The sequence below is a fragment of the Lepidochelys kempii genome, chromosome 6 (assembly GCF_965140285.1).
Source record: "Lepidochelys kempii isolate rLepKem1 chromosome 6, rLepKem1.hap1, whole genome shotgun sequence".
NCBI lineage: Eukaryota > Metazoa > Chordata > Testudines > Cheloniidae > Lepidochelys > Lepidochelys kempii.
Window position 1 is genome coordinate 79795946 of NC_136385.1, and position 15250 is coordinate 79811195.

The 15250-nt window shown below is 38.5% G+C and overlaps 1 protein-coding gene across 6 annotated transcripts in view; it reads left to right on the forward strand.

Moving 5' to 3' along the window:
• AQR (aquarius intron-binding spliceosomal factor) overlaps positions 1 to 15250 on the forward strand; it is a 111456-nt gene that overhangs the window by 40228 nt on the left and 55978 nt on the right. For 5 of the 6 annotated variants that reach the window (XM_073348894.2, XM_073348891.2, XM_073348892.2 and 2 more), the window contains 5 exons: positions 1818 to 1959; positions 2848 to 3026; positions 7377 to 7544; positions 7865 to 8034; positions 13060 to 13301. In XM_073348894.2, coding sequence (XP_073204995.2) covers positions 1818 to 1959; positions 2848 to 3026; positions 7377 to 7544; positions 7865 to 8034; positions 13060 to 13301 — 901 coding nt within the window. The remainder of the gene's footprint in view (positions 1 to 1817; positions 1960 to 2847; positions 3027 to 7376; positions 7545 to 7864; positions 8035 to 13059; positions 13302 to 15250) is intronic. The other variant, XM_078853343.1, reaches the window with a different exon arrangement.

A 15250-nucleotide genomic window follows, 5' to 3' on the forward strand; every position in this document is an offset into this window, starting at 1 on the left:
TGTCACAGCTAAATACAAGGTCAAACAGATAGAATAGCATAAGTAGTAAGCACATATTCTGAAGGACCGTTTAAGGTTAAGTAGCCTATTATCCTGGGACTGACATGGCTACAACAACATTGCTATTTATTTTGGGCTTTCTGTGCCCAATTTTTAACACACTTAGGTCTCCCTCCATTAGCTTGACTTAATTAAAACTAATCCATCCACTTGAAATTTCATAGGAATGATTTTATGCCAACGTGGAAATGATTTGGGGCTAATTGGGCAGGGTATTTGAGGGAGAAGATGGCTTGAAGTATGCAGTGAACTCATTTCTAGAACATTTTCGTATTGTGGTTTGTTGTTGGTTTTTTGGTCCCATGGTAACTCCATGAGCTTGGCTCAGATAGAAACTCCAAAATTTATTCAATCTCCAAACCTGGTGCCAATGATATTTGGGGAGGTTGTTGCTGTCATTATTTAGCTGTTTAAAAGCATTTTCTGCATAAAATATAATCTCTGGAGCCAGACGGAGCTAAGTATGGGTGGTTACAATGCTGGGAAGATATGGTAGGGAATTGTGTGCTGGGTGGGAGGTGTGTGGTTTTTAGTTGACAAGTGAGAGGGATAGTACTTAATGGGTGAGTACAGTATGGACAATGAAGGGGGCCCATTAAGTAGAATAGGTACTTCTCTCATAGATAAATTCTCTCCTCCTGCCCCTTCTATTCCCTCTGCATAGCTCTATCAACAAAAATGTATCAGTTACTTCAGGAGGGGGAAAACATTGAACACTAGCACAAATCTTAGTCGCCAAAGCACCTTTACTCTGCCCCATATCACTATTGCCATGATATATCCAAAATAGAGAGAACCCTATCCTCAAATACTTTTACTATATTACTGACAGGAAAATTAAAGTTGACCTTCAGATAATTTTTTTTCTGCTGCTTCATAATGTCTATAGAAGCACAGAAAGCAGGTGGATTTTTTCCTTTTTTTCCTTCAAGTGTATTGTTAATGTCAAGTTTGGCTTTGTCTTGTTTTATGAGAGGGTTTCTGGTAGGTGTTGGTAATGGTTATTGTGAGCCCTAATAAAGTGAAGGAATCATGGTGAAGAATCTTTGGACAAAGCAGCTCTTTGTTAAATGTTATTTCTTCACTGAAAATAAAGAGATCAACTTAATAATAGTAATAAAAAAACTTCCTCCCTTTTTCAGTTGCTCAGCCTTCACTCTCTTGGCTCTAGTTCTCTAGTCATCAGTCTTCCAGCCTAGAAAGGCTGAAGTTCTAATGTAAAAATAAACAGAATCCACCCGCCTCATTTCTTTTTTTTTTTTTGGTTTCTGGCGAAGAAACCATCTGACTTGTCCACAGCATGTGTCACTGGACCAATTCTTCTACATCAGAAACCTTTTGTGGGAATTGTCCAGTATGGTTGTCCTAACTGTGGTCACTTCTGGTGAAGATTTTTTTTTTTTTAACCAATGACTGCAAATAATTTGCTATGGTAATGCAAAGACACGTGTCTTTTAAGTACGACAGTTGCATACAGAGAAATGGTCAACAAGAATAAAATAGTACAGTTAGATCGCTTGAAGGTGATTTACAAAGGGGGGGGAATGGCCTTTGTGCCACCCCCTCCTTCCCCCCCTTTTTTTGGTGTAGTATGTGGCTTTAGAAGAAAGTATTTAAATCTTGTCATATCATGACTAAAGCATAATGATAGAATTGTATATAGTGTTTATGAATACGTAAAACCAATGGATTTGTTACATTAATAGACAGAAGATGGATTTAATGTTTTTTTTTTTTTTTTTTTTTTTTCCCCTTAGGCTGCCTGGCTCTTCCTAAACTGAATTTACAGTTTCTGACTCTTCATGACTACCTTCTACGGAACTTTAATCTCTTCCGCTTAGAGTCTACATATGAGATCAGACAGGACATTGAGGATAGTGTCAGTAGGATGAAACCTTGGTAATATTTCTGTATTAACTAAAACAAACCAAACACCACAATGTAGGAAGTAGCTAAAGCTTTTTGGGGAATAAATAATTAGTGATGTCTATAATATAAAGTGGATATAGTCATGTAAGTAGTAACCAACTGTTTCCAGTTGTTATAAAGGTATAAATGTGGTGTTCCATAATCTCTTGTAAAATACTGCTTCATGCAAGATTAATCTTCTAATAATATTATTAAAATATATTCTGGGTATTGTTGCCCACGAAGAATGCTTGTGACCACTGTGTGCTGACTAGTATTTTTTTAGTAACATTGAGACCTTATTTGTGTTAAGTGTTAACCACAAACTTCACTGTATTAACAATTGTTCTTAATTGTTGATCATTTGTATCAGTGGTATGGATGTGGAGTACTGGTGGGATTTTCACAAGTATTCCGTATTGGCCTAATTGTGCTCCCAGTGAAATCAAGATGTTATCACTCACTTCACTAGGAGCAGAGTTACACTGGTGCTGAGTGCTTTTGAAAATCCCACCTATATGTCACCATTTTCTGTAGTGCATAGGGTGTACTCTCCCTTTCATACCCATTAAATCTTTCTGTGGTGGTCTCATCTTCTCTCTTTCTTTGAATGACTGTTTTTGAAATGTCATCACAAATTTTACCTTCACACAGGAGATGAGAATATGAAATAAAAATGTTAGTTTACATTATATGTTGATTCTTTGATACAAGATATGCTGAAATTTCGTGCCTTTTAAATTCTTCCTCGTGTCCCTTACATATTGAGCTGATGATGTGGTTTTTAAATTATTCAGCAGTTTAAAGAAAATCTGAGTGCAGCAATGGTTGATGGTTCTAACACACTATTGATTTTTTTTTTTTTTTTTTTTTTTTAAGGAAATCCGAATATGGAGGCATTGTGTTTGGTGGATGGGCTCGAATGGCACAACCCATTGTGTCTTTCACTGTGGTAGAGGTGGCAAAGCCCAACATTGGTGAAAACTGGCCAATGCGAGTACGAGCAGATGTTACAATTCATTTGAATGTCAGAGATCACATCAAAAATGAATGGCAAGGTGCTCATTTTTATTTCAGTAATGAACATTCCATGCCTATTGTAGATACAGTACTATCAGAATTTGGGATAAGTGTAGAGCTCTCATAATATTGTAGTGTTAAAGTACCCTGATCCTACTCAATATTATGGCACAAAAGTAGCTACACTATTAAGGTTGGTATACGGAGTTCAGTTTTAACAGATTTAAACCTTTATTTTGTAAAAATCTAATTAAAATATAAAAAAACCCAAATATAAACTTTGAATATTTTTGTGGTGCTTTGAAAAATAAATTGATATAGGAAAAAAATAAGAGTTCAAAAATCACCCTGGTGGATGATCTCCTTCCCCCTCCTCCCCCCGATCGCCTCACTTTTCTTTGTACTTTTTTGAAAGAAATCTAAAATACCACTTCTGCTGATTTCTAGAATATTAGTTATAGATAGGTTGTGTTTGTCTGTAGAGTGCTTTATAACCTTTTATCTACAGTGGAAATTTATGTACACGAAACTGAATATGCCACATTTTAATTGACTATAAATCTGCTGTATCTCAAATGCTGTAACTTACTTTTGGGTGCAAATAAAGGAGAGAGAGACTGAGACTTTATAGCCTAGGAGAACATTCCCTGAGCTGGAAAAGAATATGCCAAGAATTCAAATCTTACCGCTTAACTGCTGTTAAAATTCTCATACAGTTCTCTAAAGCCATCAACTCCAACCTAGAAGATAGTTAGGGAATAGCCACTGAATGCTTTACTCTTAATACATACAACGAAAGGGGTGGTTGGAGGCTAATCACATAATGGGTGTTTAAACAAATCTCTAAGCAAATATGATTTTCTATAATCCCCTCTCAGAACCCATTCCTCTATATTGTGATTCACGCCATTAATGGAAATAGCACATTCTTTGTAGAATACTAACATCAGCATTGCATTCTGTTGTTTGAACTTTCCACAGCCCTAAGAGGTTTTTACCTAGTATTTGGCAGTTGGCATTGTGATTGTTCCATAGCAGTCCATAAAAATAAAGCAGGAAAACTTCTGTAAAATGAAACCCTAGGATGGGTTGTCAGCAGTTTTAATTGAACGTGGGACTTCTGGACCTAAAAACCTGATCTTCTACTGCCTGAGCTAAAAGAACTAGCTCTGTTAGTTCCATCAGTAGCAGACTCAAACTGTCTTCTGTGAAACGACAGCCATTCTCCATCTAGGCAAGGCAGAAAGGAGCTGTTCCTAACGGTCTTCCATTCTCTTTATTCTGGCTCATGTACTTCGCTTTAAATAATCAGTTCTCTCCCTCAGCTCTGCAAGATAAGGCCCCGCTAGCTTTTCACCTATCACTACAGGATTCTACAGTAATCTTTCACCTGAACGAGAACCTACATAGTGTTTTTCATCCTGTTCAAAAGCTGTCCCCTTTCTGATGTGTACATGTGGTGCTCGCCAAAGTAACAACCACAATTTAAGCCATTGTCAGAACATACTTTCCACCTTTTTTTAGCTGAGTGGTAGTTGCATAAAACTCTGAAAATCAAGTTTGTCGTGATGGCAGCAGTGCCCTGTTCTGTCGTCTGTTCGTTAGACAGCTGAGAACTACACAAACCAAGGAAACTTGGCGCAGGCCTATACTACTAAGTTTTCTTGGCATAGACTATGTTGGTCAGGGATGTGAAAAAGCTACACCATCTAGCCAACGTAGCTATGCTGGAAAAAAACCCTCTGTAGACACTGTAGAAGCTTGATAGACAAATGCTTCTGTCATTTAGCTAATGTCGTTTGGGGAGGTGGAGTTATTATGCTGGCAGAAGCACTCCTCCTCAAGACATATGCTATATCTAGACAAGGCTTGGGTGTCACTTTTGCAGAAGTAGTAGTTGAAAATCTTAATTTTGTTTACATCTCTGTATGTACTGATTTAGAGACGTTTATTTGCATTGACTCTGAAAAGGAAATATGTCTCCAAAATAAAAATGGTCTCTGTCTATACTGTTGGAATAATTAACATGAAAAGTGAAAGTGTCTGCAGCGTGTGGGGGTAATGATTTTACATAAGATCTGCCTTCAGTATTTATTTTTTAAAAAAGCTTGCCATAATATTTTTATATTGTATGATTTACTTTAATGGGATATCAAGATGGAAAACTCCATAGGTCACTTTAAAATCCTCTAAAACTTTGAGAAATAAAGGTCTAGTCTACACTAGCGGGGGGGGGTCGATGTAAGGTACGCAACTTCAGCTACGAGAATAGCATAGCTGAAGTTGACGTACCTAGATAGACTTACCGCAGCGTCTTCACGCTGGTGAGTCGACTGCCACCACTCTGCCGTCGACTTTGCTTGCACCTCTCGCGGCGCTGGAATTCCGGAGTCGATGTGAGAGCACTCGGGGTAAATTTATTGAGTCTAGACTAGACGAGATAAATCGACTTCCGATATATCGATTGCTATCCGGCGGGTACTGTAGACCTATCCGAGAGCCCTCCAAAATTAAAATTGTGGGATTATTTGAGTGAAAACTACTCAACTGGATAAGCATGCTGATAGCAAGCCCAACATGCTGAATATTTCAGTTGTATACCTTCTGTTACACCTTGACTCCATTCCTCTTGTAAAAGTAATACCCTGCTTGCTAACAAGAACAGAACAGACAAGTAGTGTGGAGAGATGGTGTGGCCTGCATGCTGGTAGTCTTCTTTGTTAAAGCTGTGGAGAAAATCTGATCCCTTTTATATTACAAGGGAATGGTGATGGGCTTTGACTTGATTAAAGTCAGTGTTTTTCCGGTTGTGCTTTTGAATGCTGTCAGGAATTGCCAGCTGGCACTGTGTAGCCTATGTTTCCTAGTGTAGTATCAGTAGGCAACACTTTGTGCTTAGGGAATTACACTTGAGTTGACCTTGTTGGCAAGCTGCATAGAAGCGATTATTCATATTCTGCAGTGACATTGACTGATAGTCCTTAAATTCAGTTAGAGCGAGATCTGTTAAATATGCTAGAGTTGGATAGTGTGTTGGCTATGTAGGCTGTCACATAGCACAAATGTTAAATGCAGAACATGCAGTAAAATGGATTGAGTTTATGGCAATAGATGCAACTTTTGGATTGTGATATGAGTTTAAGTCCCAGCTCAGATACGGCTTTGTAACATAGTAGCTTCTCAGTAGTATTAATAGATATTTCCATGTTCAGTTTATTGTTGTCACATGGAAAGGATAGGTACCTTATGTACAGTACAGTAAGCCAACTACAATGGTTATACAGTTTCAGATATTTCTGATCAATGACCTGTTATTGACTATCAATGGCAGCAAGGCAGAAGATGGACTAGAGTATTGTCTGAAAAGCAGGATGTCTGATGTATGCTGGATGTCTGAGAGGTTTGTGCTAGGAACTCAGACAAGTACCCTGAATCCACACTATTTATTTAAAAAACATTCTGCAGTCCTGGTCTGTCTCTTCCCTGATGTCTCCATAGATCGGTCTTTTTTTTTACACTTTCTTTGCAAAATAATTCATTCTAACTGTATTGTCTAAAGCTCCCCTGTCCTGTCTTTGCTCCTTGTTTTTTTCCACTTCCATCTTGTTTGTTGAGCAGAATCTTTCCAGAAGTCATTACTTGTATTTTTTTAATTAGATTTTTTTAAAAAAATAGTTCTCTGATTACCTGACCGTTTGGTCCAGTCTGGATTGGTTTTAGAGTATTAATTATTTGCATTACTGTAGCACAGAGGAACCTTAGTCATGGACCAAGACCCCACTATGCCAGGCGCTGAACAAACACAGAATAAAGACTGTCTGCCCCAAACAGCTTATGATAGAAGTATAAGACGAGATGCCAAATGGCTATAGAGAGGTGGGGGAGTACAAGGAAACAATGAGACAATACTAGTCAGCATTATAGGCAGTGGCCTTTGCATATCAGCAGTTGACAAGAGTTTTTTTTATAGGCATCATGACAAAGGAGAGTTTTGAAGGCGGAAAATTATAGAAATGTACAGTTGGAAGAGATTTAGCTAGGGAACTTGCTGAAACCCCTCTGTAGAGCACCAAATTTTCCTTACCTTTCTATAGAATTTTATTTAAAGTGTCTTACATAATTATCCCTAAATTTGGAAGTATTCTAGCCTAATTGTAGGATCAAAGACAGATTAAAAAAGACTGTTGATTCTATATCCTCTAAAAGCAGGACATAGTCCCCCAGTACAAATTATATTGACCACCAAAAGGATATGACACTTCATCTTAGCCAAAAGGTTAAAAAGAAGCTTGCCCGTTGTATACCTTTTCAATTGCTTGTTAAGGAACAAACACGACAGTTGTTGGTGAATAAACAAAATAACTCAACTTTTTCCTGTGTTCAATCAGGTCTGCGCAAGCATGATGTTTGTTTTTTAGTTACGGTGCGTCCAACACAACCTTATGGCACAAAGTTTGATCGAAGGAGGCTTTTTGTTGAGCAAACTGGCCTGGTGTATGTCAGGGGTTGTGAAATCCAGGGCATGTTGGATGATAAAGGACGTGTCATTGAAGAGGGTATGATGATGCTTTTTAAACTATATATACACCTATATAATCCTTTGGAAAAATAATGAACCATTCTATTAGCTGGTATGAATTGGCATAGCTCCATTTGGTCTGGTTTTTTAAAACAAAATAGGCCTATTTCTGAAAATATTAGAAATGGTATGGAAGCATGCCAATAAATCATACTTGTAAATATGAGCTTTAAAGTGAATTTATCTTAATTCTGTTTCAAATGATTAGTTTTCTCCTAAAAAGTAGTTCTTAATCTGCTTTCAACACTGTTTTTCTTGCTTTAATCTAGTTTTGATTTGTGTTTCAAATATGAACAGGACCAGAACCCAAACCAAGACTTAAAGGTGACTCAAGAACCTTTAGAGTATTTCTGGATCCTAACCAGTATCAACAGGACATGACAAACACAATCCAAAATGGAGCAGAAGATGTCTATGAGACATTCAATATAATCATGAGGAGAAAGCCAAAAGAAAACAACTTTAAGGTAAGCTACATTATAGCTGTTCTTAGGATAATAGTTTCCGAATGTGCTGAGTTGGAAGAATTGTTGAAATATACGTACTATATGTCATTGACTGAGATTGTTTTGCGGAAAAACGCTGGCTAGAATTTATTTCCCTAAACTGTTTAATGGCAATGTTGGTGCTGGATTAAAGAGTTTTGGGTCCTGGTACACAATGGCAATTGGGACTGCTCCCTGGGGTGTGGGATGCCCTGAAGTTGCGGGGGGTAATAAGGTCCAGCCCCCAAGAGTGGGAGGCTCCCAAGTGGGGTTGGATCCTGCCCTCGGGGGATGGGAGGCCCGAGGGTGGGGTGGTTGGAGGGCAGACCCACCCAACACTTACCCCAGAGCAGCTTCTGTCCTGCAGGGCTGGCCTGGCTCACCTCTCTGGCCCTGCCTCCTTCCCATCCTTGGGTTTTTGTGTGTGTAGGTGTCTTTGTTGCTCTCCCAACCCCCTGATGGTTGGGGACCCCCTGAGATGGGGGTCACTGTGCAGGTGCACTGAGTGCATGTTCATTTGCGTGTGGACAGTATGTTAAGTACAAAGAAAATTTTTAAAGATGCATCTTAAAAGTTATAAATGCTAGGAAACTTCAGCCAACCTCTGGAATGAACCTACACACAATTGAGAGGGTAATATTTACTGAAAGTCTGTTTATAAGTTTCAGACTACAAATATAAAGGTCACAAAAAATGGTGCAACTAGAAAACGGTACTGAGAAAAAGAGCCCTAAGTGGATACACATTTGGGATGTAAAGCAGATATCTATGGAGCTGCAGGGCTCTAGTGACAACTAGTGAACGAGACCAGCTGTGCCACCCCCTGCCCTCCCCACTGGGGTGGGCACCAGGCTCATCGGCAGCTGTCCCTGGTCATGCTAGTGTGTGCAAGCACCTCGCATGCTCCCGGACAGGAGACGCACACCACTGCGTGGAAGGAGTGGGCTGGGCACTGGCTTCTGCGAGCGGCTTCCCAACATGCTGCTGCTTTCACCACTTTATATCCATGGGTATAATTGTGTATCCGCGCAGGGCTCGAATGAGAAACCACTACACATTTTGTTAGATCATTCCCTTCTGCTTTGTATGCACTCTGTATCTTAATTTCCATTGTCTATCACTCCATATACTTTATAACACTCTGATATAGTTATCTTCAACGCACAGTCAACCCATGGCACTCCTTTCACACAATGCAGTCAACCTGTGGAACTCCTTGCCAGAGGATGTTGTGAAGGCTAAGACTATAACAGGGTTCAAAAAAGAACTAAATAAGTTCATAGAGGATAGGTCCATCAGTGGCTATTAGCCAGGATGGGCAGGGATGGTGTCCCTAGCCTCTGTTTGCCAGAAGCTGGGAATGGGCGACAGGGATGGATCACTTGATGTTTACCTGTTCTGTTAGTTCCCTCTGGGGCATCTGGCATTGGCCACTGTTGGAAGACAAGATACTGAGCTATATGGACCTTTGGTCTGACCCAATATGGCCTTGCTTAAGTGAGAATCATATGTCGAGAAAAGCATTAAGCTCAGGGCCTGCTTAGTTTTGGACAAGCCAAGTATTCTTAAAGTTTAAAGCACAGTATTGATTTTCAAGCTTGTTATACTGTAAGAGCTTCTTTATCCTTCATTATGTCTCCAGTGCATATGTGCAGTGTTCCCTTTTGCTCTTTGCAGTCTTATCTCTGTCATTTGTTGTTTTGCTTTGGCCTTGAGGTAATGTTACATCACTTATCTGTTTAGATTTCTTATCATGTATCGCTGCTTATTATCCCCACTTGTTGTTTCTTCCACTTTATCTATGTTTTATTCAAAGTTCAGAGATTTTTAGTATTGACTTCTTCCAAGAGCTTGAGGACCTTTTCCTGCCACTCTGTTGCCAAATAAGGATGTGTGTCTTAGACTACTGTTGGGAAGAGATCTTGTGGCTAAAAATGCTCAGGTTAGCCATCTTTGGCTAATCTACTCTCTGAACTAGGGAGGTGATTCCCCTGCTTGCGTACGGATACCCCTGCTAGCACGGGTATAAACAGCAGTGTAGCTGCACTACCATGGATAGCAAAGGCATAGCTGAGCCGTGCCCAGCACAAACCTGTGATATAGCCCTTGACTTACCTCTTGTACAGATTGTCATTGTTCAGAGAATGTTAGGATAATGTAAGAGAAAGGAAACTATTTTTAATCTTAATTTCTAGCCATTGTGCCATGAGCACAAAGTGCTGAAGAGAAACACATCTTAGTTCAGCTCTTTTCTACTTACCGTAGTTTTTGTCGTTTTAAATAAGTCCAAATTGAGGAAAGAATTCTTGTGAGAGTGCATTTTGTAGGAATTGACATCATTGCTCAACATCTCAGCTGCTGCTGCACCAGTTAAGAGTGAAGATAGCTTCCTGTTATCAATTGGATATTCAAACACCTTCAGATTTGAAAATAAACAGAAAAACCAAAACAGAACATTAAGTAAGGTGTTTATGTGCATTCCACTGCCGGAGTGCATGGTGCAAATATAAACCAAAGGGAAATTGCCATTGAATAGATATGGTAGGATTCCATTAGAAATATGTATATCCATGGATTACAAAGTTGAGTGAAATTCTAGTTTTCATAGGGGATTGTGGAATATGATCTGTGAAGCTGCTTAAGGAGGGAGGCAAAAAGATCCTGCTCTTTTTAATATGATATGATATGGAAGAGTGTATCTGAAATGAGACTGGCTCGTGACTCATTTTTTAAAAACTATGCTTACAGTTGCAAAGCGAAGCACGAAAAGTCAGAAAATTATTAAATTAATGTTGTTTGTAGATCACTTTTTACTTAAATATTTTTTCATCGACACCAAAAAATCTTACGTTCCTACTGGCGTCATAGCAGCAGTTAATTCCCAGATCTGCATTGTGATGCAAATAAAGAAATAAAACAAAGTTCATTTGATCTGTAATGGATACTTTAGTTTGGTCTGTGTTTGGCAAGGGATGGAAGTGTAATTTTTAGTTTTGTACGGGGTATTTACAACCAATGGACAGACCAAAAAAAAATCAACTGCACAAAGCATTACTTGTTGTTGTTTTTTTCCTTAATTTCACATTTATTCAATTAAGTCAAAACACATAATTAGCTGTTAGCTTTTCATAAATTGGAGTACAGATTATCCATATCTATTGTATACTTCTCACCAGCTTCAGCCAGTTAACAGAAAGCAAGGTATTACTCTAGAATGATTAATGTTAAAAATGTATCAGGCAGATAGAAGACAGCCTGATTTACGCTAGGCCTGCAGGGGAGAGAGCAGCCAAAAAAACCTGTGCAATATAGTAAATTAAGCAAATATGACAGCAGCAGAAGTGCAAACATAATCGGATGGCTAGATATGATAGTCAGCACTTCTCAGTCAGCAGTGTTATATTACTTGGATTATTTTACCAAGTTTACGTGCACAGACATTGTGAATAATTCATCAAAGTAATATTTAACATTAGGTCCCCCACTAATATTAGGAACATATTTCTACACTTTCCACCCAAAGACTGAATATAACCATTTGGAAGGATAATCTGGGATATCCCTGTGTTGTAATTAGTTGTGCTGCTTCTGAGAAATAAGATCTCACTAAGTTCAAAATTATGCAAAACCACACAATCTATTCCTTTCTCTCTCCCATCATTAAGTATCATTATCCTCTAGATGTGACATTTTATCTGCTTTTGACTCATCTCAGAAGAAGTTTGAGGAAACATCTAAGGCATCGTGTACTGGCATCTCTGTGAAGTAATGAATATAAACCAGTCCTTAACTTTACAAGCTCTTCCGATTTCTCTCTTGAGTTGCTTGTCCTCCTGATACCGTGGGCTATTAAAGTTGAGAGAAGTGAAATAAGAATTATAAATTGACCTACTCCTAATATGCATTTAAGTTGCTTTATGAGCCAGGAAATTTTCTGTCATTTATACCCAGAATGAAATTCCAGATGTTTCCTGCTGATTTGTGCTTCTCAATTGGCTTAAACCTCTGAGTACTTGTACCGTGTGTATTGTATGCACTCAGATGATGCTTAGGAGGGCAGACAGCTTTACACAGCTCATATAATTTTGCTTTTTGAGCTAAGGACTGGTTTTAGATTAATAACTTTTCAGGGACACTGGTACTAGACAGTTAAGTGAATTATGAAAAAAAGTCATCCTGAGGGATCCACAACTCCAAAACGTACAGTACTGGAACAGTGCTCAAGCATTAAATTACATCGTACCTCAGGTTAGTGGAAACACTGAATAGGAAGATCAGTAGTTTCTAAATGGAACAGTTGTTATAAAAATAACGCTATCTCATCCTTGTGTTCCCAGTTTATTCCTGGTCTGTAACTTATATCTCAAAAGAATTTTGTGTGTGTTTTGTTTTGTTTCCATGTTTTTCTGCTTCTGACACCTTTCCCATCCATAAGGATTCTGGAATAAAAACTTCCTGGAAATTTCGATTCTGATGTTTGAAGCAGAATAAAATACAGCATGCCCATCTGTAGATACAGTATATTTGCTTTGCATTATTGAGAAAAGAAAAGTGTCATTATTAGTAAATTCAGCATTTAATGGTCAAACACACAGGATACACAGTTACAGCATCAAAGTGCCACTTTTAAATAATCGCACTTCTAAGACCTCTGGCACTTCACTGATGATGATGATGGTTGGTGGCACTGTACAGACACCATTGTGAACCAAATAATCCATTGTTTCATTTGGGCTAAATTAGCTCTCACTAATAGGATAATTCAGTATTTAGACTGTTCTGCTTGAATATTGACATTTTGTTGAACAGGCTATGTAATGACATCAGCAGAAAATATAGCAACTGATTCAATCTAACCAAACACCTGTCCAGTGGAAAATAACTTTTTTTTTCTCTGAAACACACTGGGATGCTGGAGTAGTTCAGAGATTTAATCTTCAGTTTGTTATATTGTGATGATAAAGGATGTCACTTTTACTGATTCATCTTCTGTTTTGTCACTCACAGGCTGTTCTGGAGACTATTAGGAATCTGATGAACACAGACTGTGTGGTTCCTGATTGGTTGCATGACATCATCCTTGGATATGGAGACCCAAGCAGCGCTCATTATTCAAAAATGCCAAATCAGATTTCTTCTCTGGATTTTAATGACACCTTCCTATCCATTGATCACTTAAAAGCCAGTTTTCCTGGATATAACATAAAAGTAACTGTTGACAATCCAGCTCTACAGAAACCCCCTTTCAGGTGATCTAAGAATCTCAGATGTACTTGGTCTCAGATAGTCTGAACAGATAATTCTCCAATTAAATCATGGTATAAATCTAAGTCATTTCAGTTTTATTCCTAAAAAGTACTATAGTGAAGCTGGTACTGGAAAACTAAGTCAGTTTAGTTCAGTGACTCAAGTATGTTCTTTTGCCTGAGAAAATAGCTTGTAAGAGCTGCTATTGTAATGTATTATTAATATGTAATATTGAAGTGGCATCCAAAGGCCAAAATTAGGATCAGGATGTTATTGTGCCACACCCTATATAAATGTATATGAAAACATTGTCCCTGACCCAAACAATTGACAGTCTATAGGGGAAAATGATATATGAAGGGTGGGGTTACAATCTCTGTGTGTGTGTGTGTGTGTGTGTATATCTTTTACATTTGACATCTTTTCTATCATAAATATAAAAAGTGTCAACTGTTCCTATCTGTCAGTCTAGCTATCATTTAATTAGATGTGTGTTTTGGCAGACATGAGTTTTGAAGGATGTAAAGTGGGGGAGAAAGACAGTATCTTATGGATCTGTAGTGGGCAATGTAGAATAAGGCACCCAGACTACTTATTATCTATTTGTATTGTGGTCATGGCTGGCAGCTTCAGTCAAGGATGCAGGGCCCCATTGTGCTAGGCACTATACACACACACACACAAAGATGATTCCTGGATCTAAGATCTTAGTCTAAGTATAAGGTGATGGAATAAGTTGGGGAGAAAGGGAGGTGCAATATAATAATGGGAAAATATATATGTGTGAGAAACTGTATACAACCAGTGGGTGAGGTGCAAGATGATATGTTCTAACACAGTGACTCTCAAACTTTTTTACTGGTGACCCCTTTCACATAGGAAGCCTCTGAGTGCGACCCCCTCTTATAAATTAAAAACACTTCTTTTTAATATATTTAACACCACTATAAATGCTGGAGGCAAAGTGGGGTTTGGGTTGGAGGCTGACAGTTCACGACCCCCCCACATAACCTCACGATCCCCTGAGGGGTCCTGACTCCCAGTTTGAGAACCCCTGTTTTAACATCTAGAAATTGCATTCTGTAGTTTCATTCGAATAAATCTCAAAATGCCATGTAATCTTTATTTTAATTTCTCTTGGGAAATGAATTGTAAGGATTTCCTGACTTTAGAGGAATAGAAGTCCATTAAAGGCTTTCAAAATGCTGCTTCATCTGTAACATCTGATGATAGATGTAGTCTCCACATAAAGAGAAGATGAGAGCACTTATTGCCTATCACGGATTTCTCCTTTGATTTACATAGCCCTTGCCACAAAAAGAAGCCCTTCACCTTAATTTATTGTCCCATTACATTGTAAAGATATTTCTTACTAATATGCTGTACCATGAAGAGGTGTCTGTTAAATACAATATTAAATGGAATTGGAGGATGCAGGAGCTCTTGTGCTAGTGTCCTAAAAATAATGTAGGTGATCTGCAAGGAGACACTACTACAAGGAGTGAAGTATCACCAATGTTTACAGAAGAGTCCATTGCTTCTGTCTGTAGAGTGTCTATTATTTTCTATCATTAGTTTATATTGACCCATACCTACATCTCTGCTCCCCCACTCCCTCTGTGTTATTCCATAGTATCTCACCTTAACTATTCGTTCATATTATCTCCTTTTCCAATTCTCTACCTTCTACCCCATGTCTTATGACTAGAACACTTTCCCTGTCCTCATTTGCAAAGTACACGTACTCTCGACCTCTGTTACTCCTTAAAACCAACCTCTTCAACCACATCCTTTTGTGCCTCATCAATAATCCCACATTTTCTCTCTCCTGGATTGTTGTACAATTGTCTTGTCTTGAGTAGAGCTGGCCGAAACTCCGGTTTTGGTTCAGGAGAAGTTTTGGTATTTCCAGATTTGTTTTTGGTTCAAATTTGGAACCAAACCAAAATTA